The sequence below is a fragment of the Oncorhynchus nerka genome, linkage group LG3 (genome assembly GCF_034236695.1).
Source record: "Oncorhynchus nerka isolate Pitt River linkage group LG3, Oner_Uvic_2.0, whole genome shotgun sequence".
NCBI classification, from domain to species: domain Eukaryota; kingdom Metazoa; phylum Chordata; class Actinopteri; order Salmoniformes; family Salmonidae; genus Oncorhynchus; species Oncorhynchus nerka.
The window spans coordinates 60,027,105-60,054,661 of NC_088398.1; the positions used below are offsets into that span (position 1 = coordinate 60,027,105).

At 42.3% G+C, this 27,557-nt stretch overlaps 1 protein-coding gene across 1 annotated transcript in view; it reads left to right on the forward strand.

Annotated features, from left to right (window-relative positions):
- The first annotated feature begins 812 nt into the window (after positions 1 to 812).
- The window catches only part of LOC115111725 (tumor necrosis factor receptor superfamily member EDAR), a 49,815-nt gene continuing 23,070 nt past the window's right edge, over positions 813 to 27,557 (forward strand). Inside the window, exons 1-2 of the mRNA XM_029638080.2 lie at positions 813 to 1,038; positions 27,262 to 27,326. Of these exons, the coding sequence (XP_029493940.1) occupies positions 27,276 to 27,326 (51 nt within the window). The 5' untranslated portion in view covers positions 813 to 1,038; positions 27,262 to 27,275. The remainder of the gene's footprint in view (positions 1,039 to 27,261; positions 27,327 to 27,557) is intronic.

Sequence of the window (27,557 nt, forward strand, 5' to 3'; positions counted from 1 at the left end):
AGAGACAGAGACACAGAGAGAGAGGGAGAGAGAGAGAGAGAGAGAGAGAGAGAGAGAGAGAGAGAGAGAGAGAGAAAGAGACAGAGAGAGAGAGAGAGAGAGAGAGAGAGAGAGAGAGGCGCCAATTAATCTGCTCTTTCCTGCAGAGGAGCTGAGAGGAAGGGGATTAGAGAGACCGGACAAAGAGTTGATAGGAGAGAAACAGACGGATGGACAGTGGTGGAGTCTCTTTGGTCAGTTCTTGTGCCTCAGGTAAAGTTCAGGGTTCGGTTCGGTCCGTCCTAAACTGGTGCTGATGGGTAAACAAACCAAAAAATAAATATCACATTAAGGAACCTTTGAAATCTGATCCTGAGATAAATGAACCACAATCTGAATCCTTCATGTCTTTTAAAGCACAAAGTATGACACGTAAATGCTTCCTTTTTATTGATGGATCTACAACACTGATACCGGATAAAAACACAACCCCCTCCTCTCCCTCTCTCTATCTCTATCTCGCTATTTCTTTATCTCTCTCTCTCAGTTGGTGGACCGGCACACTGATGAAAGGATAGATTCAGATAAATATGGTTAGATTAATGAAATTGTTCTGTCTCACCACATCAGTAGCCTAACTGTACTGTAGCTTCTGCTATCCTACACGAATTCAATGGGCTACCCTAAGAGGAGCGTTAATGTTTGGGGTTCACCTCTAGATGTCGTTGTGGAGTAATGGAGCCACATAGGCTACAGTTCGTTTACCTGCATCAGGTTTACCTCATTTTCTGGGGCGGGGAAAACTTCTCTTTTTCTCTGTGAAGAGGAGCTACTCTGGATCACCGGCATGCACACGGCGGACTGAAGACTGAGAGATTAACGGAGGATCTGTTACAGAGGTTTTGATATCGGTGATGCTTGTCAGACTCACCAATACAGTCTAATCATTAGGCTACAGAAGTCCATGCAGACAGACAACAGCATTGCTCCGACCATCACTCTGTCGTGGAGATACACCCCGCAAGACCTGTCCCGTCGAAAACCCCGCTCTACACGCAGGTAAGGCGCTCTGGAATGTAAAGCGGGATTGCTGCAAGATTTGGGGAAATTCCTGGAGCATTTATGCTACAGACACATGTAGCCTATTTAACAGTAATTTTATCTTTCGAAAATAACTGCATGCATTACGATGTTTGTCAGAAATGTAGCAAAAAAATTGTCAGATAAGTTTGGCAAATGGACAACATCGAAATGTTCTCCAGTTTTAAATAGGCATGTTTTTCTGCTTTAAAGATTTGATAATCAAGTAATTTCTTCAAACCGGAGGTTGGTTGTTTTTTCACATGGCAGTTCATAGTAGCCTGGACCATGTAGTAATAGAGCGCAGTGTGTAAGTGGATGTATAGGTCGTTAGGTGGTGGGTTATATAGTAATAACGTTTAGGACACCAGGTCTATTACTGAATCCATTAGACCTGTAGCCTACCATCTTCGAGGTAATTGTTACATTAAGGGAGCATGGGATCAAAGTTAATCTCTCATCTTCCTGAGAGAGACAACGGGTTCTGAGACAGCGGCGGGTCCTAGTCCCAGTGTGTGGTTTGTGTAGTTTGCTCTCCTCTCAGTCCCTCTCCTCATAATTGTTTTGACCGTGCCGCCTGGCTGTCGCCCTCCCCGGGCCCTGGGGGAAGTCCAGGGCGCAGACAGGCAGCCTAGGCCGGCCTCGACATGCTGAGTCCTGCCGCTTTCTGACGTCTGGAGCTTTGAACAACTGCTGCAGCGCTCACGGTGGAAATCAATCCCTTTTTCTCTCTGTGTCTCTGCTCCTCTGTCCCTCTCTGCCCCCAGCACACCGCCGCAGACTTTCATGTTTGAGTTAGAAAGGAAAAAGACAAGAAGAAACGGGAGAAAGAAAATGTAAATTATCTTCAAAAGCGAGTGTGGCGCCGCGGGATTAAATGGATGAAAGGATATAGCCTACTGATGCAGTAGCCTAATAACAAAAAACACACAGCATTGGTCACATTAAGAACATAGGCCTATGATTGTTTATTTTTTTAAATATAAAAATCATGCATAATAAACTTTTTTTTTGCAGAATGTCAGTGATACTGCTAAAACCCAAGCGAGGCTACTGGGCTAACAATTTAGCAGCCTAGTAATTTAGCTGGATCACTGACATTCTGCTACAATTTTTTTTAATTATGCAGGATTTTTATATAACCTTTTTTTAAATCATTATGCTCTTTTGAAGGTCTAGGACTATATATAACAGGCCTAATATATTCAGTGTACAAATGAATGCAGATTTCTGTAGAACAAACACATGTAATCAGCTGATGTGAATATCCCTTCTCCAGATACATGGCAGAAATGTATAATATTATGCCAGATAATATTTAAACAATATGTAGCCTAATATATATTGAAATGTAACAAGTTTTTAAGCAGTTTCTGTGACTGCGCTCATCTCAGTTCCCACTGTAGGCTATCATCACAGGAGGAGAGAGTTCCTGAATATTTTGACCTCAGATCAAACAGAATGTTGAACTCTTTATCAGTAGATGTGTAGATAGATAATGATATGAGCTGGCCTGTAACTCATGTTGTTCTAACAACACTGTAATCTGAGCCACTCTAACGACCATATATTAACATGGTGTGTAAATGAAGGAGTGTATGTTCTATGCATCAATTCACTTACAGTAGTAATTATGTTATAAACAAATGTGTTTGAGGAGAGAAGACGGATTAGAGGCAGAGAGGTCACTGCTCGCTCTCTCTCTCTCTTCTTCTGTATGGCTGGCTGTTTAAGGCTACAGAGACGTTGTCAGTCCATCAGACCAAATCCCAAGGTCCCATAACCCACTGCTATGAGTCCTCTTACACACTAGAGGCCAGCCTCAATCAGACCCCTGTAATAGGGAAGCCTGGTTCTTAACCAGGCTACAGATGCCGTAATCATTCTACACTAAACACAAATAGGCTGACAGGCAGAGAGTCAGTCGTTCTGCTGTCATTCTAAATAATAAGGAATAGAGAAAAGCAGACAGAAACCGTTTTGCCCACCTACTAATGTGTTAGAGACACAAAGAGACACAGTAAATTACCCTGCCCACATACAGTATTAACACTCAATAGACAAAGAGAGAGACGAAGGAGATATGGAGGGAGACGTTCTGCCCCAGTGGAGGTAAAGAAGGAGAGAGGGATCAGGGAGAGGAGACGATGAAAGACAGATCACCGTCAGATAGAAATCAAAGGGGCTACTGAGTGCAACTGCTGTAGTGTGTGTGTGGGTGTGTGCGTGCGTGTGTGGTGTCTCCTTTTCATGTGCGTTAAGAATTTGTTTTTCCTGCTCTCTGAGAGGGGAGCTGACAATCAGTCTGTAATTAAAGCAATCAGAAGATGAAGAGACTACACCAGACACACATGCACACTCACAGTTGTATCAGTACAACCCTGTGATAATATGAACCTGTTTAAGTCTGGGAGTTTAGTTTTCAGAAAACATGGAAACAATCAGATTTTAGCTTTATCTCCATGAATCATCTGAAGCTATTTATTTATTTAACCTTTATTTAACTAGGCAAGTCAGTTAAGAACAAATTCATATTTACAATGACGGCCTACCCGGGCCAAACCCTAACCCAGACGACACTGGGAAAATTGGGCACCGCCCTATGGGACTCCCAATCACGGCTGGTTGTGATACAGCCGGGAATCAACCCAGGGTCTGTAGAGATGCCTCCAGCACTGAGATGCAGTGCCTTAGACCGCTGCACCACACAAGAGCCCAAAAGAGGGTAGTCTTTCACTAGATGAATCTATCTCTATCCCTTCCATCCCCTTCTCTCTCCCAACTGCTGGTGAGTGTGTGAGTGCATTTCAATGTATGTTTGATACCTGTGTTGTTTGTTTTCAATATAACTTTCCAGCCAACAAACTGGAAACAGCAGGATGGTGTGTGTCTGTGTGCGTGTATGTGTGTTTATTTGTGTGTGTTTGCACACATGCACGTGTATGTGAGAAAGGATTTCGTTGGGTTCTTGAGTGCATCTCCTTCCTGATTGATGAGAGTGAGAAGCCATTTCCTAATCTGACAGAGTCATTATCGACTCACAGTAAATATCCATTACGGGGTTAAACATTCATTTCCGTCACATCCTTTAGGTGACAGATCTCATCTGTTACCACTGAGTTCCTGATCAGGGAACTGGGGTGAGGGTTAGAGAGAGATAGGGTTAATGTAGAGGAACGGAGTTTGGGATATCATAAGGGTTCTGCGTTATGGTTATGGGGAGGGTTGGGGATTGGGGAACAGAGAGGTGCAAACCTTTTTTAAACTAACCTTGGGCACTATTCCATCAAATCTGTTTACCAGGTTTACAGAACCAACTTCAAAACATATTTTGCTACAAGAGTGAACATTAGGAATCACGTAGAAAGTTAAACTAGACTGGATATCTAGGATCATTCTGAACATTCATCACTTTAGGGGAAGAATGGGGTATCTGTCTCATCCTGTGGTATTGGTAGAATATTTCCCAGTGTTCCCTATAGCAGTTTCCCAAACTCGGTCCTGAATCAGCTGTGTAATGCTAAGGCAAAAAACAAAACCATGCCTTATAGAGTTCATAGCTGTCACCCTGTTCTGACAAAGACACAGAGAGCTCCACACATAGACAATATATCAGGTTCTATATCTATTGCTCCACATCTGTCAATCCTTGTCAGAGAGAGAGAGGGAGGGAGAGATGGAGAGAGAAAGAGTGATAGCGAGAGGGAGTGAGAGATGGAGAGAGAAAGAGTGATAGCGAGAGGGAGTGAGAGATGGAGAGAGAAAGAGTGATAGCGAGAGGGAGTGAGAGATGGAGAGAGAAAGAGTGATAGCGAGAGGGAGGGAGAGATGGAGAGAGAAAGAGTGATAGAGAGAGGGAGGGAGAGATGGAGAGAGACAGAGTGATAGAGAGGGGGAGTGAGAGATGGAGAGAGACAGAGTGATAGAGAGAGGGAGTGAGAGATGGAGAGAGACAGAGTGATAGCGAGAGGGAGTGAGAGAACGAGAGAGAGACAGAGGATAAAACCCCATCCTAACACTACTAGGACGATGCTTTTTACCTTGCTCTCCGCTACATCTAAATAAGGCTGTCGTTTTGGCGCCTACCTACCACTAGTGTGTGTGTGTGTGTGTGTGTGTAGATGATTGCCCCTGCTGCGTCTCTAGGGGGACTTTCCAATAGATTAGTCTGTCTGAATACCAACACTGACAACCCTGACGGGGTCACTAATGACTTAATAACAGTTAATAGTTTGAGATAATTGTAACTGTTAGATCAGATGAAGTATACGCTGGCTACTATTCACTCTGATTTACTGCTGTAATGGAACACTATTGTTGCAAATAACTAATGCAGTATAAAATGCTCAAAGTGTTTTACATTGTTCATTGGAGGGTGAGATACATCTCAAATTAAACTGTGTGCCAGGATGTTACTAGAATGCTAAATCACCTTCAATCAACATGGTACTGATAAATGCAGCTGCTCAACCTGCTCCATACTGCTAATTAGTGATGGTTATTGAGAGAGCGACAGAGAGAGAGATAAAGAGGTAGGAGGAGGGAGGGATTTTATAGGGAGAAGAGAGAGAGAGAGAGAGAGAGAGAGAGAGAGAGAGAGGAACAGGTTTAGTGAACAGAACCAGGAAACAATGACATTTTTCGAGGGACAGAATCAGAACCGGGAACGAAAGTGATCTATAGTGTTCCGGAAGAGATCTGTTATTTTGTGCGTGTATAGTGTTCCAGAAGAGATCTGTTATTTTGTGCGTGTATAGTGTTCCAGAAGAGATCTGTTATTTTGTGCGTGTATAGTGTTCCAGAAGAGATCTGTTATTTTGTGCGTGTATAGTGTTCCAGAAGAGATCTGTTATTTTGTGCGTGTATAGTGTTCCAGAAGAGATCTGTTATTTTGTGCGTGTATAGTGTTCCGGAAGAGATCTGTTATTTTGTGCGTGTATAGTGTTCCAGAAGAGATCTGTTATTTTGTGCGTGTATAGTGTTCCAGAAGAGATCTGTTATTTTGTGCGTGTATAGTGTTCCAGAAGAGATCTGTTATTTTGTGCGTGTATAGTGTTCCAGAAGAGATCTGTTATTTTGTGCGTGTATAGTGTTCCAGAAGAGATCTGTTATTTTGTGCGTGTATAGTGTTCCAGAAGAGATCTGTTATTTTGTGCGTGTATAGTGTTCCAGAAGAGATCTGTTATTTTGTGCGTGTGTAGGCTACCTGTCCCTCCCCTTCCAAAGCATAGCCTACTACTGACGTTAGTAGTCTAGTAGACTATGATTGAGAAAAATAACAATGGAAAACCACGCCCGCAATAAGCCACGCCTCCAGCATGAGGTGTTGAAAGCAATTTAGGAGCTTTTATTAAAAAAAAGAAAAGAATAATATAAATAAAAAACATAAACTCAACATGTAAAGTGTTGGTCCCATGTTTCATGAGCTGAAATAAAAGGTCCCAGAAATGTTCCATTCGCATAAAAAGCTTATTTCTGCACAAATGTATTTACATCCCTGTTGGTGAGCATTTAGTGTCCTTTGCAGTGGCGGTTCTAGCTTGGGAGAACCCCACCTTCAGCATGGCATGCAAATGAGCAATAGAAAACCAATCGCGCAAATGTCACCATTCCGATAAAATATATATATATATATATATATATATATATATGAGGTTGGTCGATTAAGCGGCATGGCTACCTGTTATGCGAGTGCAGCAAGGAGCCAAGGTAAGGTGCTAGCTAGCATTAAACTTATCTTATAAAAAACATTCAATCTTAACATAATCACTAGTTAACTACACATGGTTGATGATATCACTAGTTTATCTAGCTTGTCCTGCTTTGCATATAATCAATGCGGTGCCTGTTAATTTATCATCGAATCACAGCCTATTTCGCCAAACGGGGGATGATTTAACAAGCGCATTCGCCAAAAAAAGCACTGTCGTTGCACCAATGTACCTAACCATGAACATCAATGCCTTTCTTAAAATCAATACACAAGTATATTTTTTGAACCTGCATATTTTGTTAATATTGCCTGCTAACATGAATTTATTTTAACTAGGGAAATTGTGTCACATCTCTTACGTTCTGTGCAACAGAGTCAGGGTATATGCAGCAGTTTGGGCCGCCTGGCTCGTTGCAAACTGTGTGAAAACCATTTCTTTCTAACAAAGACCGTAATTAAGTTGCCAGAATTGTACATAATTATGACATTACTTTGAAGGTTGTGCAATGTAACAGCAATATTTAGACTTAGGGATGCCACCCGTTAGATAAAAGACGGAACGGTTCTGTATTTTACTGAGAGAATAAACGTTTTGTTTTCGAAATGATAGTATCCGGATTTGACCATATTAATGACCTAAGGCTCGTATTTCTGTGTGTTTATTATATTATAATTAAGTCTATGATTTGATATTTGATAGAGCAGTGTGACTGAGTGGTGGTAGGCAGCAGCAGGCTCGTAAGCGTTCATTCAAACAGCACTTTCCTGTGTTTGCCAGCAGCTCTTCGCTGTGCTTCAAGCATTGTGCTGTTTATACCTTCAAGCCTATCAACTCCTGAGATTAGGCTGGCAATACTAAAGTGCCTATAAGAACACCAATAGTCAAAGGTATATGAAATACAAAGGGTAGAGAGAGAAATAGTCCTATAATTCCTATAATTACTACAACCTAAAACTTCTTACCTGGGAATATTTAAGACTCATGTTAAAAGGAACCACCAGCTTTCATATGTTCTCATGTTCTGAGCAAGGAACTAAAACGTTAGCTTTTTTACATGGCACATATTGCACTTTTACTTTCTTCTACAACACTGTTTTTGCATTATTTAAACAAAATAGTTTATTATTTGAGACTAAATTGATTTTATTGATGTATTATATTACAGTTTATTTTGATTGCTTAAGCACGATTTTCAAAACAGGGCCCGTGTTTTCAAAACACTACACACAATTAGCACAACCACACACCCAATAAGCAAAACACTACAGATCCTTTGCAAAATTAAACACTCTTGTAAAAACTATACACTTCTTTTTAAAAAACACACTTTGTTACCATATGAAACACACACGTTTCACATTACTATACTCTGTTTGCACGAGTTACACTCTGCTGTGATAAACCTAAAACACTTTTAGCACTTCTACTTCCCTATGACTAGAGTAGGCTACTATCAACAAAGTACAAATATAATGTAAATTCACCAAACACTACACAAGACCAATGTTGCAGACTGAAGAAACTTGTTTATTTCTCAACACACCCAAAATGTTGACATGGAGATTCATAATACTGTAACCAAACGTAACTTTACGTATTGTAAGTTAAAAAAATTAAAATAACTAGTCATTGTCTCTTCGCCTAGCTGGATCTGGCCAGAGAATTTCATCAACATCGCAGGCAATGTTGTCATTAGCAAGACACCTTGGAAAGAAACATCTTGAATTATGAATCCATCCTTGCATTGCTGCTACCTCCATCTGGTCACAGGCCTCCTCCATGGCTTGGATGACGGGTACCTCAGCCTGGAGACGGAGATCATATACCTTCCACCGCCATGCCGAGAAAAACTATTCTAGTCAATATGGTGTTATCCAGTACACTGGGAAACCATGTTGCGTGTAGTGTACTGCAGTCAATATGGTGTTATCCAATACACTGGGAAACCATGTTGCGTGTAGTGTACTGCAGTCAATATGGTGTTATCCAGTACACTGGGAAACAATGTTGCGTGTAGTGTACTGCAGTCAATATGGTGTTATCCAGTACACTGGGAAACCATGTTGCGTGTAGTGTACTGCAGTCAATATGGTGTTATCCAGTACACTGGGAAACCATGTTGTGTGTACAAACTGTAAGTCGCTCTGGATAAGAGCGTCTGCTAAATGACTTAAATGGAAATGGAAATAGTGTACTGCAGTCAATATGGTGTTATCCAGTACACTGGGAAACAATGTTGTGTGTAGTGTACTGCAGTCAATATGGTGTTATCCAGTACACTGGGAAACCATGTTGCGTGTAGTGTACTGCAGTCAATATGGTGTTATCCAGTACACTGGGAAACCATGTTGCGTGTAGTGTACTGCAGTCAATATGGTGTTATCCAGTACACTGGGAAACCATGTTGTGTGTAGTGTACTGCAGTCAATATGGTGTTATCCAGTACACTGGGAAACCATGTTGCGTGTAGTGTACTGCAGTCAATATGGTGTTATCCAGTACACTGGGAAACCATGTTGTGTGTACAAACTGTAAGTCGCTCTGGATAAGAGCGTCTGCTAAATGACTTAAATGGAAATGGAAATAGTGTACTGCAGTCAATATGGTGTTATCCAGTACACTGGGAAACCATTTTGCGTGTAGTGTACTGCAGTCAATATGGTGTTATCCAGTACACTGGGAAACCATGTTGCGTGTAGTGTACTGCAGTCAATATGGTGTTATCCAGTACACTGGGAAACCATGTTGCGTGTAGTGTACTGCAGTCAATATGGTGTTATCCAGTACACTGGGAAACAATGTTGGGTGTAGTGTACTGCAGTCAATATGGTGTTATCCAGTACACTGGGAAACCATGTTGCGTGTAGTGTACTGCAGTCAATATGGTGTTATCCAGTACACTGGGAAACCATGTTGCGTGTAGTGTACTGCAGTCAATATGGTGTTATCAAGTACACTGGGAAACCATGTTGCGTGTAGTGTACTGCAGTCGATATGGTGTTATCCAGTACACTGGGAAACAATGTTGCGTGTAGTGTACTGCAGTCAATATGGTGTTATCCAGTACACTGGGAAACCATGTTGCGTGTAGTGTACTGCAGTCAATATTGTACTTACATCCACATATGCTCGTCTGACCTCTTTGTTTCTTTGAGAGTTTCTCTCAAACGGCACCTTATAAAGTTGTTTCATTCTGATTTGGTTTCGCGTGAGAATGCGAGCCAATGTGGACAGACTGACTCGTTGAATGTTGTTGAATATGGTGTTGTCTTGGATGATGTGGCTTTGAATTTCTTGTAATCTGATTTCATTATTTTCCAAAACCAAGTTTACAATGTTAGCTTCCTGTACCCCGGTGAACATGTGGCCCCTTCCTCCACCATGGTTGTGTCTCTCAGTCCTTTAGAAAAACAAAACAACTAAAATATAGGGCTTGGACAATGTAGCCTAAAGATATTTTCCCCACAGTAGAGTAAATTCTGCAGGAAATTTGTGCAGTTAGTGTATGACTTCAGCCATTCATGAAGTAAACAGGTGTCACCCAACTGATACACTATGACATGGGGTGTACTACATAGTGCGAAAGAAATGTTGGTTACATACCTGTACTCCAGTCTAAATGTCCGGATGACAGTGCAGTTGGGCTGCACTCTCTGTCCAGCCTCTCGCATTGTCAGCCCATGGTTGATGACATGATCAACTAAGGTTGCTCTGATTTCATTTGAAAGATGTCGTCTTCTTTGGCCATGAACTTCTCTACCAGCTCTACCCATACCTCTCACTCTTCCTCCCCCTCTCATTCTCACCCTCCCTCTTCCTCTTCCTCTCTCTGCAACGGCTTCCATTGTTGTTGTAAAACAAAAGGTGGTCTTTTCATAGTGGTAAAACCTGTGGTCTTTTCATAGTGCTTACTTCCTGATTGAAGTGGTAACAATTAACCATTGAGGTGTTTGGCCAGGTGGCACATGTATTGGCCAATTAGCTCATGTAGTGTGATTTTGAATGGCAGTGTTTTGAAATGGCAAACATGTGACTTTATGTCAGATTGTTGTGTCTTATGCAGATAACTGTGTGCAGTGCATTTAGAAAGTGCCATTTTGAATTGCAAAATGTGTGTAAAGCAGAAAATGTGTTTAGACTTTTGGAGACTTGAGAAGAGGTTTTGCTCTCTGTGTGTCAGTTTAAATAATTGTGCTGTAAATGTCATTTTAGTGCGTTAGCAAATGGAAAAAACGAGTGTTTGCACACCTGATGACTGTGTTGAACCAATAGGTTGGAGGGTGTGGTAATTTGACAGTCAGTGCTTTGGTATTGCAAGGACATGACTTCATGATAGATGTTTGTGTGTAATGTATGTTAAGTGTGTTTAATGTTTTGCAAATCACTGTGTGTAGAGTTTTGCAACAAGTGTGAGGTTGACAATGTGCTTATAGTTGTGCAAATATGGGCTGATGTTTTGCTTCTTGAGTGTAAGGTTTTGCTAATAGTGTACTACTTTTAATTTTTGTGTGTGTTAGCAATCCCAAAAAACGGTAAGTTAAAATAATAGTGTTCATTCAGTATTGTTGTAATTGTCATTATTATAAATATATATATATATATATATATATATATGTTTATATATATTTATAATAATGGCAATATATATAAAATCGGCCGATTAATCGGTATAAGTTTTTTCTGGTCCTCCAATAATCGGTATCGGTATCAGCGTTGAAAACTCATAATCGGTTGACCTCTAATATATATATATATGTATTTCTTTGCGGGAACCCCGAGCCACCCCCGGCAAGATGCCGCCATGGGCGGCTGCCCATGTTGCCAATACCTAAATCCGCCACTGGTCCTTTGCCAAGATAATCCATCCACCTGACAGGTGTGGCATATCAAGAAGCTGATTAAACAGCATGATCATAACATGATCATAATGTCCCCCTTGTGCTGGGGACAATAAAAGGCCACTCTAAAATGTGCAGTTTTATCATGTGGCACAATGCCACAGAATACTCAAGTTTTGAGGGAGCGTGCCATTGGCATGCTCCATCTAACCGTAGGAATGGTATGGGAAGGCATAAGCTACAGACAATGAACATAATTGCATGTTATCTATGGCAATGTTTGGGATGCTCTGGGTCGATGTGTATGACAGCGTGTTCCAGTTCCTGCCAATATCCAGCAACTTTGCATAGCCATTGAAGAGGAGTGGGACAACATTCCACAGGCCACAATCAACAGCCTGATCAACTCTATGTGGAGGAGATGTGTTGCGCTGCATGAGGAAAATGGTGGCCACACCAGATACTGACTGGTTTTCTGATTCATAATTTTTTTTAAAGAGATCTGTGACCAACAGATTCCCAGTCATGTGAAATCCATAGATTAGGGCCTTTTGAATATATTTCAATTGACTGATTTTCTTATATGAACTGTAACTCAGTAAAATCTTTGAAATTGTTGCATGTTGCATTTATATTTTTGTTCAGTGTACATACTAAATGTATTGTTTCTTGTTGGCTCTGTATTATGATCATGAGGATCAATGCGTTGTATTTGTGTATCTTATTTTTGAGTGACATCCCACGGGTGGATTCAAGCTGACTATTAAAGTATAGGAATGTATTTATTGTGCATGTAGCCTCCCCCAACTAGAAAAATACAAATAAGAATAAAGATAAAAATGTCATTTAAAAAAAGAATAGGTTGAACTAACCAAAGTGTAATTTTCCTCATTCCAATCAGTAAAAGCACTTCAGATGAACAACAACGTCGTCCCACTTTTTAAAGTGTATCATCACGTCCGTAAAAGTGAGCTCTGTAAACCAATGCCTAAGGAGAGTCTCTCCTTTCTAATGCTTTACTGTGCCAGGCAATCTGTACGGTCCATGTTTTATAAGCCATGCCTGAGGTGCGGGTCTATATAAAGTATTTCTTTGTGCCTGAGGTGTGGGTCTATATAAAGTATTTATTTGTGCCTGAAGTGTGGGTCTATATAAAGTATTTCTTTGTGCCTGAGGTGTGGGTCTATATAAAGTATTTATTTGTGCCTGAGGTGTGGGTCTATATAAAGTATTTATTTGTGCCTGAAGTGTGGGTCTATATAAAGTATTTCTTTGTGCCTGAAGTGTGGGTCTATATAAAGTATTTCTTTGTGCCTGAAGTGTGGGTCTATATAAAGTATTTCCTTGTGCCTGAGGTGTGGGTCTATATAAAGTATTTCCTTGTGCCTGAGGTGTGGGTCTATATAAAGTATTTCTTTGTGCCTGAGGTGCGGGTCTATATAAAGTATTTCTTTGTGCCGGAGGTGTGGGTCTATATAAAGTATTTCTTTGTGCCTGAGGTGCGGGTCTATATAAAGTATTTCTTTGTGCCTGAGGTGCGGGTCTATATAAAGTATTTCTTTGTGCCTGAGGTGTGGGTCTATATAAAGTATTTATTTGTGCCTGAAGTGTGGGTCTATATAAAGTATTTCTTTGTGCCTGAGGTGTGGGTCTATATAAAGTATTTATTTGTGCCTGAGGTGTGGGTCTATATAAAGTATTTATTTGTGCCTGAAGTGTGGGTCTATATAAAGTATTTCTTTGTGCCTGAAGTGTGGGTCTATATAAAGTATTTCTTTGTGCCTGAAGTGTGGGTCTATATAAAGTATTTCCTTGTGCCTGAGGTGTGGGTCTATATAAAGTATTTCCTTGTGCCTGAGGTGTGGGTCTATATAAAGTATTTCTTTGTGCCTGAGGTGCGGGTCTATATAAAGTATTTCTTTGTGCCGGAGGTGTGGGTCTATATAAAGTATTTCTTTGTGCCTGAGGTGCGGGTCTATATAAAGTATTTCTTTGTGCCTGAGGTGCGGGTCTATATAAAGTATTTCTTTGTGCCTGAGGTGCAGGTCTATATAAAGTATTTCTTTGTGCCTGAGGTGCAGGTCTATATAAAGTATTTCTTTGTGCCTGAGGTGTGGGTCTATATAAAGTATTTAATTGTGCCAGAGTTGTAGGTCTATATAAAGTATTTATTTGTGCCTGAGGTGCAGGTCTGTATAAAGTATTTCTTTGTGCCCGAGGTGTCGGTCTGCAGAAAGTCGTTCTTTGTGCCCGAGGTGTGGGTCTGTCATGCCGTTAATGACACAGATAATGACTGTCAGTGTGTTTATGTGAGATTAACTCTCGTTTGAAGATTAATACCCTTGGGCCTGGGGAGACTGAGGTTGGATTTTAACACAGACATGTCCCGACAGGGAGGTGAGGGAGAGGGAGGGATAGGGAAGGAGGAAGAGAAGGAGAGAGGAGGGACAAATAGAGGGAGAGGTGGGGGACAGATGGGGAGAAGAATATGAGTGAGAGGCAGAGAGAGGAAGTGGGAAAGAGCAAAGGGAGAGTTAGATGGAGCTAGAGGGATCAGAAAGAGGGAGGGATCTAGAGGGATAGGGAAGGGTGAGGGAGATAGAGGGATAGGGAAGGGTGAGGGAGCTAGAGGGATAGGAAAGAGTGAGGGAGCTAGAGGGATAGGAAAAAGGGAGGGAGGGAGAGGGATAGGAAAGAGTGAGGGAGGGAGAGAGAAAGAGCGAGAGAAGGGAGAGAGATGCTCTTGAAATAGAGTGATGCATTCCAGTCCAGGGGAGTAGGGAGTGTGTGTATGTGTGGGTGTGGAAGTGGGTGTGTACGGGGTGCAGGGGACTCGCGGGGGTTTAAGGGGCTGGAGCCTGATGAAAGCATCAGGGTGAGTGTGTGTATGTGTGTGCGTGTGTGTTCGTTTAGTCTGATAATGAGGTGCTCGGGGCAGCGTCGTTTGGCAGCTCTCACTTCCTGTTCAGAAGACAAGCTTTTTATCAAAACAAAAAGTTACATTTTCTTCTTTTATCCTGAAAGCCCGGCAGCGCCACTGGGTCTCCTAAACACACACGCGCGCGCACACACACACACACACACACACACACACACACACACACACACACACACACACACACACACACTTCACGATGATTTGCACAATTAAGCTCATTTCAGCTCAGAAGTCAGGTCTGTGTGTGTGTGTGTGTGTGTGTGTGTGTGTGTGTGTGTGTGTAGGAGACCCAGTGCATGGGGGCTGTGATTAAACAGGATCAAAGGGAAAAGGACGTGACCCTTTCAGACGATCAGCTCCGTTCAACATGTGAACGTTTCTCTCCAGTTACAGTAGCACCTTGATCTGGAACACAGGAACCGTCCTGGAGACCGACCCCCTCCCATTCCACTTACCCACCACCCCCGGCCCACAATCCCCCATCCAGTCTCCTGAAACCATGAAAGAAAGAGGGAGTGGATTTCATCTCCCTCTGATTAATTAAAGTAGTGTAGTCGATCTAATCTGTGTTTGATTGACTGACTATTTATAGTGTAGTAGTTAGTGGTAACTCTATCTCTGAATCCCATCAGTTGTTTTGTTAGTGAACGTCAGTGTCTCTCCAGCTCTTCAGTTGAGCTGTCTCAGAGAGAGGGAAGAGTCGGGGTGTCAGAGGGTACACAATGCTCTTTTCTCCTGCTGTGTGTATGTGTGTGTGTGCGTGTCTGCGTGTCTCTCTCTCTCTGTGTGTGTGTGTGTGTGTGTGTGTATGTGTGTGTGTGTGTGTGTGTGTGTGTGTGTGTGTGTGTGTGTGTGTGTGTGTGTGTGTGTGTGTGTGTGTGTGTGTGTGATACCTGCAGAGTTAGGGTGACAGCGGGACCCCTATAGCAGACAGGCTAAACTCGTTCTCTCTTTATGGATAATTTGATACAATAACAGCTCCATGAATAGAACTATTACACACACTGCATGGTGCTGCATACAGTACACATCAACACTACAGTACAGCAACACTACAGTACACCAACACTACAGTACACACCAACACTACAGTACACCAACACTGCAGTACACACCAACACTACAGTACACACCAACACTACAGTACACACCAACACTACAGTACACCAACACTACAGTACACACCAACACTACACTACACACCAACACTACAGTATACCAACACTACAGTACACACCAACACTGCAGTACACACCAACACTACAGTACACACCAACACTACAGTACACACCAACACTACAGTACACCAACACTACAGTACACACCAACACTACACACCAACACTACAGTTCACACCAACACTACAGTACACACCAACACTACAGTACACCAACACTACAGTACACACAAACACTACAGTACACACAAACACTACAGTACACACCAACACTACAGTACACACCAACACTACAGTACACACCAACACTACAGTACACACCAACACTACAGTACACACCAACACTACAGTACACAACAACACTACAGTACACACCAACACTACAGTACACCAACACTACAGTACACACCAACACTACAGTACACACCAACACTACAGTTCACCAACACTACAGTTCACCAACACTACAGTACACACCAAAACTACAGTACACACCAACACTACAGGTCACCAACACTACAGTACACACCAACACTACAGTTCACCAACACTACAGTACACACCAACACTACAGGTCACCAACACTACAGTACACACCAACACTACAGTACACCAACACTACAGTACACCAACACCACAGTACACACCAACACTACAGTTCACCAACACTACAGTACACACCAACACTACAGTTCACCAACACTACAGTACACCAACACTACAGTACACACCAACACTACAGTACACCAACACTACAGTACACCAACACTACAGTACACACCAACACTGCAGTACACACCAACACTACAGTACACACCAACACTACAGTACACACCAACACTACAGTACACACCAACACTACAGTACACACCAACACTACACTACACACCAACACTACAGTTCACACCAACACTACAGTACACACCAACACTACAGTACACCAACACTACAGTACACACAAACACTACAGTACACACCAACACTACAGTACACACCAACACTACAGTACACACCAACACTACAGTACACAACAACACTACAGTACACACCAACACTACAGTACACCAACACTACAGTACACACCAACACTACAGTACACCAACACTACAGTTCACCAACACTACAGTACACACCAAAACTACAGTACACACCAACACTACAGTACACACCAACACTACAGTTCACCAACACTACAGTACACACCAACACTACAGTACACCAACACCACAGTACACCAACCCTACAGTACACACCAACACTACAGTACACCAACACCACAGTACACCAACACTACAGTACACACCAACACTACAGGTCACCAACACTACAGTACACACCAACACTACAGTACACCAACACTACAGTACACACCAACACTGTAGTTCACCAACACTACAGTACACACCAACACTACAGTACACACCAACACTGTAGTTCACCAACACTACAGTACACACCAACACTATAGGTCACCAACACTACAGTACACACCAACACTACAGTACACCAACACTACAGTACACCAACACTACAGTACACCAACACTACAGTACACACCACCACCACAGTACACCAACACTACAGTACACCAACACTACAGTACACACCAACACCACAGTACACCAACACTACAGTACACACCAACACTACAGGTCACCAACACTACAGTACACACCAACACTACAGTACACCAACACTACAGGTCACCAACACTACAGTATACCAACACTACAGTACACACCAACACTACAGTACACACCAACACTACAGTATACACCAACACTACAGTTCACCAACACTACAGTTCACCAACACTACAGTACACACCAACACTACAGTACGCACCAACACTACAGTACACACCAACACTACAGTACACCAAAACTACAGTACACCAACACTACAGTACGCACCAAAACTACAGTACACCAACACTACAGTTCACCAACACTACAGTACATACCAACACCACAGTTCACCAACACTACAGTTCACCAACACTACAGTACACACCAACACTACAGTTCACCAACACTACAGTACACACCAACACTACAGTACGCACCAACACTACAGTACACCAACACTACAGTACACCAACACTACAGTACACACCAACACTGCAGTTCACCAACACTACAGTACACCAACACTACAGTACACACCAACACTACAGTACACCAACACTACAGTACACCAACACTACAGTACACACCAACACTGCAGTACACACCAACACTACAGTACACACCAACACTACAGTACACACCAACACTACAGTACACACCAACACTACACTACACACCAACACTACAGTTCACACCAACACTACAGTACACACAAACACTACAGTACACACCAACACTACAGTACACACCAACACTACAGTACACACCAACACTACAGTACACACCAACACTACAGTACACCAACACTACAGTACACACCAACACTACAGTTCACCAACACTACAGTACACACCAAAACTACAGTACACACCAACACTACAGTACACACCAACACTACAGTTCACCAACACTACAGTACACACCAACACTACAGTACACCAACACCACAGTACACCAACCCTACAGTACACACCAACACTACAGTACACCAACACCACAGTACACCAACACTACAGTACACACCAACACTACAGGTCACCAACACTACAGTACACACCAACACTACAGTACACCAACACTACAGTACACACCAACACTGTAGTTCACCAACACTACAGTACACACCAACACTACAGTACACACCAACACTGTAGTTCACCAACACTACAGTACACACCAACACTACAGGTCACCAACACTACAGTACACACCAACACTACAGTTCACCAACACTACAGTACACCAACACTACAGTACACCAACACTACAGTACACCAACACTACAGTACACACCACCACCACAGTACACCAACACTACAGTACACACCAACACCACAGTACACCAACACTACAGTACACACCAACACTACAGGTCACCAACACTACAGTACACACCAACACTACAGTACACCAACACTACAGGTCACCAACACTACAGTATACCAACACTACAGTACACACCAACACTACAGTACACACCAACACTACAGTATACACCAACACTACAGTTCACCAACACTACAGTTCACCAACACTACAGTACACACCAACACTACAGTACGCACCAACACTACAGTACACACCAACACTACAGTACACCAAAACTACAGTACACCAACACTACAGTACGCACCAAAACTACAGTACACCAACACTACAGTTCACCAACACTACAGTACATACCAACACCACAGTTCACCAACACTACAGTTCACCAACACTACAGTACACACCAACACTACAGTTCACCAACACTACAGTACACACCAACACTACAGTACGCACCAACACTACAGTACACCAACACTACAGTACACCAACACTACAGTACACACCAACACTGCAGTTCACCAACACTACAGTACACACCAACACTACAGTACACACCAACACTACAGTACACACCAACACTACAGTACACCAACACTACAGTACACCAACACTACAGTACACGCCAACACTACAGTAGACCAACACTACAGTTCACCAACACTACAGTACACACCAAAACTACAGTACACACCAACACTACAGTACACACCAACACTACAGTTCACCAACACTACAGTTCACCAACACTACAGTACACACCAACACTACAGTACACCAACACTACAGTACACACCAACACTACAGTACACCAACACTACAGTTCACCAACACTACAGTACACACCAAAACTACAGTACACACCCACACTACAGTACACACCAACACTACAGTTCACCAACACTACAGTACACCAACACTACAGTTCACCAACACTACAGTTCACACCAACACTACAGTTCACCAACACTACAGTACACCAACACTACAGTGTACACCAACACTACAGTTCACCAACACTACAGTACACACCAACACTACAGTTCACCAACACTACAGTACACCAACACTACAGTACACACCAACACTACAGTACGCACCAACACTACAGTAGACCAACACTACAGCACACCAACACTACAGTACACACCAACACTACAGTACACACCAACACTACACTACACACCAACACTACAGTTCACACCAACACTACAGTACACACCAACACTACAGTACACCAACACTACAGTACACACAAACACTACAGTACACACAAACACTACAGTACACACCAACACTACAGTACACCAACACTACAGTACACACCAACACTACAGTACACACCAACACTACAGTACACACCAACACTACAGTACACACCAAAACTACAGTACACACCAACACTACAGTACACACCAACACTACAGTTCACCAACACTACAGTTCACCAACACTACAGTACACACCAACACTACAGTACACCAACACCACAGTACACCAACCCTACAGTACACACCAACACTACAGTACACCAACACCACAGTACACCAACACTACAGTACACACCAACACTACAGGTCACCAACACTACAGTACACACCAACACTACAGTACACCAACACTACAGTACACACCAACACTGTAGTTCACCAACACTACAGTACACACCAACACTACAGTACACACCAACACTGTAGTTCACCAACACTACAGTACACACCAACACTACAGGTCACCAACACTACAGTACACCAACACTACAGTACACACCAACACTACAGTACACCAACACTACAGTTCACCAACACTACAGTACACCAACACTACAGTACACCAACACTACAGTACACACCAACACCACAGTACACCAACACTACAGTACACCAACACTACAGTACACCAACACTACAGTACACACCAACACCACAGTACACCAACACTACAGTACACACCAACACTACAGGTCACCAACACTACAGTACACACCAACACTACAGTACACCAACACTACAGGTCACCAACACTACAGTACACACCAACACTGTAGTTCACCAACACTACAGCCTCTTAATGTCTGGATACAGGCTTTGTTCAATATCTGAAACCACAGTAAAATCCAGCTAATTCTCTCTTTTTCTCTCTCTCTCTTTCTCTCGCTCTCACTCAACCTGTTGTTTCTTGCATATGGTGCAATTATCTGTCAGAGAGACTCCATGAGAAATTTACTTGATAACAATAATTACAGTATGTGTGTGTGTGTGTGTGTCTTACACAACCTCTCTGCTTCAGAGACTGTTTTTGTCTTAGTTACTATTCAAATACATATTTGCAGTAAATATAATTCCCCCTAAAGACATGCAGACAGGCTTAGATGTTGCCCATCCTGTGGGTCTGAGTCAGAATGTCTTGCATGTGAATTTCCCCGTCCAGTCCTGGGTTTGTCTAAATGACTTTATGTGCTATGTGTTTGTGTGAGAGTGAGCTACACTTCCTTAGTATGTTACTACACTCTTTGAAAAAAGGGATCCAAAAGCGTTCTTCAGCTGTCCCCATAGGAGAACGCTTTTAAGTTCCAGGTAGAACTCTCTGTAAAAAGGGTTCTACATGGGACCCAAAAGGGTTCTACCTGAAACCAAAAAGGGTTATTCAAAGGGTTATCCTATGGGGACAGCCGAAGACACTTTCAGGTTCTAGATAGCGTAGGGGCTGTATAGAGACAGTATGGGACTAGTTCAAGATTTGGGAGGTAAAACAGGAGCAGTATCAGCAGCATTGTCTCCATGTAGTGTAAAGGTTTCTATTATTTTGGGAATGTATTTCCACAAACTAAAGAGACAGTGTGGTGGAGTGTTGAGATTCACCTTTAAAGACTTGGCTGCTTGCTGGATCCATCTGTAATGTGTCATGATTGTGCACCATACAGTACTGTACACACTGGCACAATGAGGCCTGATATATTATGTTTGCTGTGCAATAGTAAATGTGAATACGCTCAGCCAGAGATTAGAGCGTTTGTTCTGTTCCTGTGTATGTTCATGTGCATGCTGTGGTTTATAAAGGGAGATAAACAGGCAGGTAAACAGTCAACCAAACAAGGCAACAGCTCAGTCCTCCTCCTGACTGCAGGGCTGCAGGATTTACTGCCTGTTTGATTTACTGCACACACACACACACGCCCTCTGCAGAAGAGAGAGAGCACACTAGCCATGGTGGGGGCCATTAGGCTCCAGTAAAATCAGTGTTTGTTTAATAATGCAACCCCATTAAAGACTGGAGCGGGTCATTACTGTGGTGTGTCAGAAAACCTACACTCTCGGTGTCCTCACAGAATGAGAAAATAATTCATCTGTATCTAAGAAGGCTTGTAATGACCGAGAGTTTCCCCTGAGCCTGGACAGTGTTGAAACTAATCTGAGACCCTGTTTGTTTCTACTTAACGGTTTGACACAGCTTTAGGTAATGATGTTTCTGTTTAACGGTTTAACACAGCTTTAGGTAATGGTGTTTCTGTTTAACGGTTTAACACAGCTTTAGGTAATGGTGTTTCTGTTTAACGGTTTAACACAGCTTTAGGTAATGATGTTTCTGTTTAACGGTTTAACACAGCTTTAGGTAATGATGTTTCTGTTTAACGGTTTAACACAACTTTAGGTAATGATGTTTCTGTTTAACACAGCTTTAGGTAATGATGTTTCTGTTTAACGGTTTAACACAGCTTTAGGTAATGGTGTTTCTGTTTAACGGTTTAACACAGCTTTAGGTAATGATGTTTCTGTTTAACGGTTTAACACAGCTTTAGGTAATTGGTGTTTCTGGAGGAAAAGACTCCCGCCAAGACCTTCCAATTACACTGACCACATTACTTATACTTTACTGACACACGTGTGCACACTCATTTATCCTTTATTGAGAGAAATAAGAGCAGACAGTTATTATAATGCTGGGAGTGGGCCAATAAAAATCTGTCTCCTAGGTAAGGGCCTGGCAACATACACACAGACGGACACAATACACACACACACACACACACACACAGACAGACGCAATACACACACAGACGGACGCAATACACACACCCACAGATATACGCAATACACACACGCACAGACATATGCAATACACACACAGATGGACGCAATACACACACACACAGACGGACGCAATACACACACACAGACGGACGCAATACACACACAGACGGACGCAATACACACACACACAGACGGACGCAATACACACACACACACACACACACACACACACACACAGACAGATGCAATACACACACAGACGGACGCAATACACACACACACAGACATACGCAATACACACATAAGCATGCACACACATGTACATACGTAAGCACGCATACTTCCACACACACGCAACTCTCTCACACACAGTCTATAGCTTTGCTATAAACATAATTAAATCAATTAAATCCTCTACATTGATATTTTTCTCTAAAATACAAGAATAAAAAAGGATAAATCATGTTTGAAGTTTGATCTAATTTTAGTTTTATATGTTCTTCAATGTACTTGTGAGTGCCTGTATACCTTAGTAACTACAGATCAGAGAGAAGAGCGAGACAGTGTGTGTTTGACCGTGACATACCTGTGAGTGCCTATATAAGTGTAGTAACTTTGTGCTGCCAGAGTATTTGAAGGGTTTCCAGATCTGTGACAGTAGTACTGTAACTGAAACAAACAAAGTACAGTCCCTCTAATGCAGGCCTGGGCAACGGCCAGCCCGCGACCTTATTCAATACGGCCGCAGAATCATGCTCAGATCACATAAAGAATTAGCGATAGTAAAGTTTTGAAAACATATTTGTTATTCAAATTAAAAGCCCAATGAATACTCGCCGCTTGTGGGCATTTATTTTGAAGGCACATGTAAATAACAACTGAACGAGGACAGACAGTGAATGACAGGCTGACACAGGTCATAGTTACAAATAGTAGCTAGCTAGAAATTGTGCAAAAATTAGTTTTTCAAAGAAAAGGAAAGTAGACAATGAATGTAGGGTGTTCCAGCAAGAGTGGACATCGAAATATTTCTTTATTAAGATATCAGGGAAAGCTGTGTGCTTAGTGTGCAGAGAGAGCTTCGCTGTCTTGAAAGACTACAACTTGTCCCGACACTTTCAGACAAAACATTCAGAGAAATATAGGAATATTTCTTCTGAGTGCATTGAAAGAGTTGCTTTCTCAGTTGCAGAAGCAGCAAGACTTTTCACAAAACTGCATTCAGCAAACGACGGAATTGCGAGAGCTAGCTATGTACTGTCCTACACAATTGCTAAACATAGCAAGCCATTTGCTGAGGTCGAATTAATTAAATAATGTTTAATAACTTATTTGGGACTGGGGGGCAGTAGCTTGGATGAATAATGCCCAGAGTAAACTGCCTGCTACTCAAGCCCAGAATCTAATCCAATTTCAAGTCATTGCCTATCGAATATACAGTGCCTATGGGGTCATATTGCACTTCCTAAGGCTTCCACTAGATGTCAACAGTCTTTAGAACCTTGTTTGAGGCTTCTACTGTGAAGGAGGGGGGAATGAGAGCTGATTGAGTCAGAAGTCTGGCAGAGTGCCATGAGCTCAGTCTCGTGCGCTCCCATGAGAGTTAGCTGCGTTCCATTGAATTTCCACAAAGGAATTCTCCAGTTGAAACATTATTGAAGATTTATGATAAAAACATCCTAAAGATACTACTATACTTCGTTTGACATGTTTCTACGAACTGTAATATGACTTTTCATCTGAACTTTCTCCTGGACTTGCCCGCGCCTCCTGAGTTTGGATTTGTATACTAAACGCGCAAACAAAAAGGAGGTATTTGGACATAAATTATGGACTTTATTGAACAAAACAAACATTTATTGTGGAACTGGGATTCCTGGGAGTGCATTCTGATGAAGATCATCAAAGGTAAGTGACTATTTATAATGCTTATAATGCTTACTTATGTTGACTCCACAACATGGCAGGTTTCTGCATGGCTTGTTTTTGTGTCTAAGCGCCGTACTCAGATTATTGCATGGTTTGCTTTTTCCGTAAAGTTTTTTTGAAATCTGACACAGCGGTTGCATTAAGGAGAAGTGGATCTAAAATTCCATGCATAACACTTGCTGACCTAACATAGTCGTTTGGTGTGCTTTCGTCGTAAAGCCTTTTTGAAATCGGACACTGTGGCTGGATTTATAACAAGTTCATCTTTAAAATGGTGTAAAATACTTGTATGTTTGAGGAATTGTAATTATGGGATTTCTGTTGTTTTGAATTTGGCGCCCTGCAATTTCACTGGCTGTTGGCGAGGTGGGACGCTACCGTCCCACATATCCCAGAGAGGTTTTATTTGACTCTGCAGCAATACTTTTCCCCAACAAGAAATAGCTGAGATGAGCAGTGTTGAGGACTTCGCAGAGAATATGGAACAACAGTTGAAAGACGAGGTAAAGGATTTCACCTATTTCTCCTTGGCCCTGGATGAGAGCAGTGATGCATGTGACACGAGGCATAACCCCAGACTGTGCAATTACAGAGGAGCTTGCTTCAGTGCAGTCAATGAAGAACACAACCACAGGGAAATATTTATTGGAGGAGGTTAATAAGTGTGTGGCAAAGCTGGGACTGAGTATTGAAAGGTTATCCTGTGTGACCACTGATGGGTGCCCAAACTTGACAGAAAAAAACATTAGCCTTTTGAAAAGGATACAACATCAAGTAGCTGAGCTGAACCCAGATCAGAAAATAATTTTCCCGCATTGCATTTTTCATCAGAAGGTGCTCTGTAAATGTGTTCTGAAAATGAGCCATGTTGTGGATACAGTCACTAAAGTGGTAAACTTCTTAAGAGCAAAATCATTAAACCACAACCAGTTTGTCTCACTGTTGGAAGAGACAGAGTCGGGTCATGCAGAGCTCCCCTTCCACACAAACGTGAGATGGCTGAGTTTGGGGAAGGTGCTTAAAAGGGTGTGGGATCTGAAGTCGGAGATTGCTGAGTTTTTGCAAATGGAAGGAAATATGTGGAATTCCATCAACTGCAAGATAAAGAATGGTTGGCTGATTTTTCCTTCACTGTGGACATCATGGCCCTCATGAATGAACTGAATTCCAAACTACAAGGGAAGGTCCTTTTTGCACATTAGATGTACAGCCTTGTCAGCCTTCAAGGGAAAATGACTCATCCTGACCTGCCAAGTAGAAGCCAACAATCTCACCCACCTTCTGACACTACTAGTCTGTTCCCTATCAGATGACCAGCGGGAGAAGTATACATCGCTGCTGTGTGCTTTGGACAGTGAATGTTGAGGATTTCAAAGTGTTGGGAAATGACATGCTGTTGGTTTCCTCTCCTTTCACCTTCAATGTGGATAATGCTTCTGACCTGCAACTTGAGCTTATCGATCTTCAGAGTGATGCAGTGATTGGAGAACTATTCAAACACTGATGAGGTTCTATGCATCTCTTGATGAACAAAACTTTCCAAAGATTAGGAGTTCTGCTCAGATGTTTGTACTGTTTGGGTCAACCTATGTATGTGAACAGAATATAACACGTCAAGGCACAGATAATCTCTTACTGACTCTCACCTCTCAGCAATCCTGCCCATAGCGACGACAGAAACTATACCGGACTTCACTGCTCTAGTCAATGCCCATCAGAGAGTTGATTGAGTAGTTTAAATGTAATGTTGAGCGCTCTCTCTCTCTCTCGTGTTTTTGTGCATACCTGTTAACAAGAGTTCTGTCCGTGGTGCTGAATGCACAGTGTACTTTTCCCTCCGTGTAGTTCATTGCATGTTTAATAATGAAAATACCTACCAAAAGGAGAATGTGGATGTGGTTTATTTCTGTGCGTGTTAAAGAATAAAATGAGTAGCATATCTGGATGTGATTTCCAGTAGATATCTGTCAACACAGTCATACACATGTATAATCCTGTAATATGGTTCTGGCCCACGATGGCAAAAATATATTCTAATGTGGCCCTCCATGGAAAATAATTGCCCAGGCCTGGACTGGTTACCCATAATCCATCTGTGTCAGAGAGGAGACGAGCTGATCCTCTCCTCTTCCACCAGGCTGCTCTCCTCCATTCACATACTCCCTCTCTCCCACTCTCTCTCCTCAGTGATTGGCAGCTCTGATAGGGGGATCATTAATGATCTCATCACATCAGTAGGGCAGAGGAGTAACCTACAGTAGAGAACAGTATCACCTACACACACACTCGGTCAAGTATAACCCACGCAAATGATGACGCATAGTGTGTGTGTGGATCAAATGTTTATGAGGAGTGACGGCTTTCTTAAGCAGTGGAAGACTTACCACAACAACAGTAGAGGGGACACTGCTGTCATGAGTGTATGTATTACTACCACAACAACAGTAGAGGGGACACTGCTGTCATGAGTGTATGTATTACTACCACAACAACAGTAGAGGGGACACTGCTGTCATGAGTGTATGTATTACTACCACAACAACAGTAGAGGGGACACTGCTGTCATGAGTGTATGTATTACTGACCCTCTTACCTCTCTCTCTCTCTCTCTCTCTCAGGGGAAGGTGAGAAGATGTTTCAGAAAGGAAGTCACATAGAGTCCCTCTTCCTCTGTTTGTTGTTGGTGAGTATCTTTCAAATTTCATTACTCCTCTTTCTCTCCATCTCCTTTCCCTCCTCTTCTCATCCTCACCCATCTTCAGCAATGAAACAGTGTAACAGATACACAGACGCATGCGTGAACACAAACACATTGAACACACACACACACTGAACACACACACACACACACACTCGTACAGACATAACACTGGCAGAGGTACTTTACCAGACTTTAGCAGGTCTTTGCCAGAGG